We start from the raw sequence: 6,134 nt of genomic DNA on the forward strand, positions 1-6,134 counted from the left end.
TCCTTCCATTCCTAATTAACGAAGATGGCCGCAATCGTGTTGCTAAAAATAACACCGTCCCGGCTGAGCTTCTTTAAGTCTGTAATTGCACAGGTTCTGGATCAGTTTGCTGCCATTACGTCATACATGTTTTTCATTTGAATAGAAAAATAAAAACTGATCCAGGGTGAGCTGGACCCGCGCGCTCCCATAAGGGCCGTTCTGAAGCATGCTGGGTATATCCCTGTTGACATGTCACCATGGAAACGGCTCAACCCTGAGATTTGCTCTGCTGTCTGTTTTTTCGGTCTTAGCAAGCTAAGGCGTCATATCTACACTTAACTAACGCTACGCAGTAATATGTAAATTAGCTGATGGTCGTCTGAGTTTATTTTCAAAGAAAGAAGATGTCAGATATTTTGTGCAGGTGGCTGAACCAGGAGGTCCGGTTGTCAAAAGTTGTTGGTAAGTGCGACTGACGTTGCATTCTAACCTCCTGCTAGCTTACTCATGCAAACACTCGGTGGTTTAATTACCGTTAAGAATGTAAGAAGTACTTCATAAACTGCATACCGAAGATGAATAACAATTTATAACTGTTATATTTTTTAATAGAGTAGGAGGTGCTATGAGGAATGTTATTTTCAACTTTAAAAATGGACCAGGAGTAACGTTAACGTTATTCTTTTAAAAACCTGAAAAACCTAGCCACTTACCTAACTGCTAATGTTGGATTGTTGTTAGGAATCTGAAATGTTTCAGACAGTACTCCAACTGGTTATTTTAAATATGTTTGGTAGACTTCTTAATGGTTCCCCAACAAGTTATAAAAAAGACAATTTGTTAAAACAATTTAAATTTGATAAAATTATCAAATGTATAGAATGTCAAATTTCAAATTGCAGCTTTATCTTTACAGAGCCAAAGACCTTTGCCAAGGACTTCTCCAGTGGTTACCTGATTGGGGAGGTGCTGCATAAATATCAGTTACAGAAGGATTTCAGTATGTTCATGAAGAAAGAGTAAGTTGCCTTCTTTTCTCTCTTTCTCTAGCTATTTGTCTATGCTCTTGTATATTTGTTACTATGAAAAATAGCCGACTGTTAAATAATTCTCCTGCTCATTTAGAATGGTCATAATTATTACATAATTATTATTATTACACACCTTTTCTTATAGTACCTCCATCTCAAGGCTAAACAATTTTACCCGCATTGAGCCTACTCTTCGGTTACTGGGGATCAACTTTGACATAAACACAGCCCAGGAAGTGATGCAGGAGAAGCAGGGTGTTGCCACACGCCTCCTTTACCAACTCTACATTTCACTTGAAAAAAAGAAGAAAGCTGAACTCACCGGGACAATGCTGGAAATCATGCAGCCTGTAGCAAGTGCAGGCCTTAACAAAAAAGTGCATGACATCTTCTCTGATGTAAGAGCAGCTGCATAAATGTGTTGTATGTGCATGTGATTATGGCCTCGTTTCTTCGAACAATACTGTAGCATGCTTTGATCTGTAGAAATGTATTGAGATAAGTTGTCTTGCTCTGTACCAAGACTGAAAAACTGCATAGTCAAGTATGGTAACTGGACATATTTTTGTCTGTCAGTCTTTATGCTTGACATTCACATTATTAGTTTAATATAGCATCACTTTCAACTAAAATATGCATTGTTAGGCATCTAATGGTCTTTCCTTTTATATAGCAACTGCATCGGGTGGTGAAACGTGACACAGAGGTGAAGCTGCAGAAAATTTCTCAGTACTATGAGAAGAAATTCCAGGTACAGTACAACAGGTCAGCCATGACCCATCCCATCCAGCATAAGAGACAACTCAGAGTCCAGGATGAAAAGAGAATGAAGCATTTTGAAAAGGTACTGGAAATTGTGGAAAATGAAGTACAGTATTATACTTTACCCTGTTCATTTAACACAAGGTTGAAATTGATGACCAGACTTTAGGCAGACAAGAGTTTACATCTTCATCAACATGACTTTTTGCATTAATTTTCTCAGTCCCTTGTCATATAGTTATACATTTTGCAGTATTTTGGTGTTGAACATAACTATAATACTGTAGTATTGAGTGAAAGCCCACATTTAGTGAACCTTAGCTTTCTGATGATGAAATAGAAGAAAACTCATGTTACTGTCAGTGGTGAACAAGGAGAACTGTGTATATTGCAGCTGCGTGTGTCTTATGAGAAGGACAGTGACATCATGCCTGGTACCTGGGCCACAATGGTCCAGGTACCCAAGCCACCTCCACACACTTTACGGCTCAACCTAAAGAAGAGACTACAGCAGCAGCAGCAGCGCAGACACCATCAAGCACAGGTGTGATCCAGATAACATAATGATGTGATAATTTACTAACGCACAAAGGGAATTCAAATTTTTGTCTTGCTGTCAAAGGGTTAGCTACAGAGTGGTATTCACATTATTTGTAGGGGTCAGTGCTTCAAAGGCTCACATTGGTTATCAGAATCTTTTGAGTAGATTAAGAAAATATCCTCCACACAAATTTAGAAATCCTACCCCAAGAACACAGTGTTGTGAAGTTTATCAGATGATCCCAGTTCTGTTATTGTTTCTAATTTACTAGGACAGTCAATGGATGAACTGATATATACAAGACTACCTTTAAGGCAATTATCATGCCATAACGACTGATTGAATTTTCTAAAGTGCATCTGTTACATCTTTCTAAACTAAAAACAAAGAAATGACAAGGTTTTATTTGTATTAATGGCATTATTGCAGTTTCTGTCCATTTTGTCAATTCAGAAGGTCCAGACTGAAATAGCCCAGTTTGAGACAAACAAGAAGAAACTTGTTACTGCTGGTTTTCCTTCCTCCTTAAGGTGAGAAAAAAGGAAGCATTTGCTAAATTAATATTGCTATTATGTTATTGAAATGTTGATATTAATGGAGTTTTATAGAAACCTGAGATACTGATCATCATATGGTAGGGCAGTAACCTCATATGTGGTTTGAACCTTTTTATTTGTAGTGGTCAGCCCTTGCCTGGAGATTTGCCCCTTGTTTGCAGCAGCGAGGACTTTGAGGTCACTGGAAGTGGAACTCAGCTGACATTACAGTCCAACAGCAAGTATATACAGGAAATCCGGCAGAGGCTTGATGAGAATGCTGTTGCTCGCAAACAGAGAGAGAAAAGACGAGACAGATTCCTGGTAGAGCAGCTCAAGGCTCATGAAGCTCAAGAGGTGAAATTTCTCCTCTTGTTGAGAAATGTTAATATTCCTCATATTGATAAAAATAAAATCCCACTCAGGACATATGAGAATGCATTCAATATAGTCTGCTTTTCCTCTTTTTTTCAATTCATTCATGTCAAGTCATCCATTCATTTGCTTTTGTATACGATATGAAAAATATGTTTTAAATAAATCTTGCATATCCTGCTTTCTTTGATCTCATATAGTCTGTTAAAATTTTACTGGACATTCATCATTTTGATCCAGAATTATCCAACTGAACAGCAACTTCTGCCACACCCTGCAGGAAGCTCGACGAGAGGAGCAGCTGGTGAAGCGTCTGACACGTCAGACTCAGCAGGAGCAGCGTTTAGTAGCTCAGCTCCTGCAGATACGCATGCAAAAGGAGGTCATCAGGGAGAACCGCCTGTTCAGGGAGCAGCAGTACCAGCAGAGGAGAGAGAAGGACTTCCAGGAAGCTCTGGAGAGGGAGGTGGTGAGATAGGATGAATAAGGAAGAAGAATAACCTTCACTATTCTTGTTTTGCATTAGGCTGTGTCAGTGATAATATGAATGGTGTCATAGAGAGAGAGAGATGAAAGGGTGGATTTTGGTAGTTTGCATAGTATCAACAGGATATTTGGTATTATGAAGCGAGAGAGGGACTTCAGAAGTACAGATAAACAGAAAGTAAGATTGTATGAATCATGACATAAACAACTATATGTTTATCTGTTAAGTCCTTCCAGTGCTTGTAGACCAATGACTAGATTACTGATTTATCTTAAAAGAAGGCAGAGATACTTGGATAAGGGATGATGGCCATAGTCCAGCATGATTTCAATGTTAAATTTATAGTATGTAGTATGGTGTGCTCATGGGGCAGCAACGTTATTATTAAAATAATTTGTCAAGCAATCCCAGAGCAGATTCTCATGTGATTAAGTCACAGATTGTCTTTTTACTCTGAAAGTGAAAGAATCTTCAGGAGATGAGGAAACCATATGATTAAATGTACATATTGTAAGATTATTTGGGTATCTTTTGGTGTCTATTGGCAAACTAGGAACCTGAATTCATGATTACCTATTGTATATTATCAGCTATACTGATGGTAACAAACATTTAATACTTTTTTTGTGCAAACTTCAATATCAGTACTTTACTGATTAGAAAAATGTAATTATAGAAAAGACCTATATATAGAGCTTTCATATTAATTAATTGCTTACAGTACTGGTGATTAGTGGGAACATTTATGATATGCCTTCTCTGCTCATTCCATGTTTCTGACTGGGGCCTGGTACAGGCTCTGGCTCAGCAGGCTAAGTTGGACTGTGCTGAAGAGATCAGAAAGGAGCTTGAATCCTTTAACAGGATTGCTGCTGAGCGAGCTCAGCGCAGATACCAGAAGCACTTTAAGAGCTGCAAGGACATTTTGGAGCAGATAGTGGACTTGGCCACCAAAGTTGGAGAATATCGACTGATCACTGGGAAGTACGTAACACAGTTACTTTTAGTGACGCAGTAGAAACATACATACGGCATTTGGGCATAAGACATAGCTCCACCTCCAGCTGATCCCCTGATTAGTCAATAAATGTGTCAACATTCCAAAATGTGTTGCAAAAATTGAGTAAAGGTTAGTTAGGCAATCTAAAGAGGTGCGTGTACTGTAGCTGGTGAAGACATTTGGACTTTGGTCACAGAGGGATGAAACTGAGCAATAGAAAAAGTCCTCTGCTGTGTCTACAAATTGTATTTATTTATGCTTGAACAAAGTTCATATTCAAGCACAAAATATAATATTACATATGTATTTTTTTTATTTTTCAGAATAAATATAGGCATTTCTTTCTTTTAATGCTAATAGACTCAGAGACTAAATGAAAATGTAAAATGAAGTTCATAGCTACAAGAGCAACAGGTTCCCAAATATGCCCTTTAAGTACTGGCTTTTGTCTTTCATCAATGTCTGCTTGTTTCTTTCTACTGGAAAACAAATATTTGAGTAATGTACATATACTAGTCACAGCAACAAGCTGAAATCCTAAAGACTGAAATCTTTTATGTTATGTTGCATAAAAACTGAAGCATTGCGGTGCAGTGCTAATTCAGATGCAAGTTGAAACCCTGTGAAAAAAAATACCAATATTTGAAACATTCTTGTACATACATTCTTGAACTGACCAGTGGTCAAATAAAGTCAGGAGATGTCAATGTCCTGTCTGCTTCTTCTCATGGTCAACTACATTATTTCCACAGATATGATATGAACCATCACCTCAATATTATCTACCTCTCTGTCTGTCTGTCTATCTATCTATCTATCTTATAGTTATAGTTACATTACCTAGTTCTTGAAATATATTAAAGTGTAATCAATTTCAGACTCAGACAAAAACTTCCATCTATTTTGATTGCATTTGGAGGACATTAAAAAGTGCTGTATAGTCCAGTTAACATGCCATGCAGTAAATTAATGAGTTCAGACAAGTCAAGCCATTTTTAAAGATATGGTTCAGAATTCATTTTAACCACAGTTCCACTTATTAAGTATAGCTTTGCCTCCTGTCATTTTTTTCTGCTGTCGTGTCCAGTCTGATTCCAGAGAAGCTGATGAAAGAGTGGAAGGAATTGCTGTTCCGTGGTCTGCCTCTCTATGAGCCTGTAAAGGGCCAGCAGCCCGGGTTTGAGTTCTCTACCCCACTAGATCCCGTAGACCTTAAGAAGCAGGAGATTCTCAACAACCAGGACTATGATGAGTACTCTGTGAGTTTGAAACATGAGTGCAGTGTATTTTTAAATCACATGTGTATGTGTGTGTGTGTCCACATATGTGCATGTAGCTTGCCTGTGTAGCCTGAATAACTTAATAGTCAAACCCACATTTTCAAACTGATTTCACTACCTATCTCAGACACGATTAGACA

At 38.0% G+C, this 6,134-nt stretch overlaps 1 protein-coding gene across 7 annotated transcripts in view; it reads left to right on the forward strand.

Annotated features, from left to right (window-relative positions):
• The first annotated feature begins 221 nt into the window (after positions 1 to 221).
• spef2 (sperm flagellar 2) overlaps positions 222 to 6,134 on the forward strand; it is a 17,049-nt gene continuing 11,136 nt past the window's right edge. For 3 of the 7 annotated variants that reach the window (XM_020593752.1, XM_020593754.1, XM_020593756.1), the window contains exons 1-10: positions 222 to 444; positions 899 to 1,001; positions 1,159 to 1,411; positions 1,687 to 1,857; positions 2,170 to 2,319; positions 2,746 to 2,846; positions 2,996 to 3,209; positions 3,508 to 3,696; positions 4,511 to 4,698; positions 5,802 to 5,973. In XM_020593752.1, the coding sequence (XP_020449408.1) occupies positions 387 to 444; positions 899 to 1,001; positions 1,159 to 1,411; positions 1,687 to 1,857; positions 2,170 to 2,319; positions 2,746 to 2,846; positions 2,996 to 3,209; positions 3,508 to 3,696; positions 4,511 to 4,698; positions 5,802 to 5,973 (1,599 nt within the window). In that variant the 5' untranslated portion in view covers positions 222 to 386. The other 4 variants (XM_020593753.1, XM_020593755.1, XM_020593757.1 and 1 more) reach the window with 4 other exon arrangements.

Source organism: Monopterus albus, unplaced genomic scaffold, assembly GCF_001952655.1.
Source record: "Monopterus albus unplaced genomic scaffold, M_albus_1.0 scaffold20.1, whole genome shotgun sequence".
Lineage (NCBI taxonomy): Eukaryota > Metazoa > Chordata > Actinopteri > Synbranchiformes > Synbranchidae > Monopterus > Monopterus albus.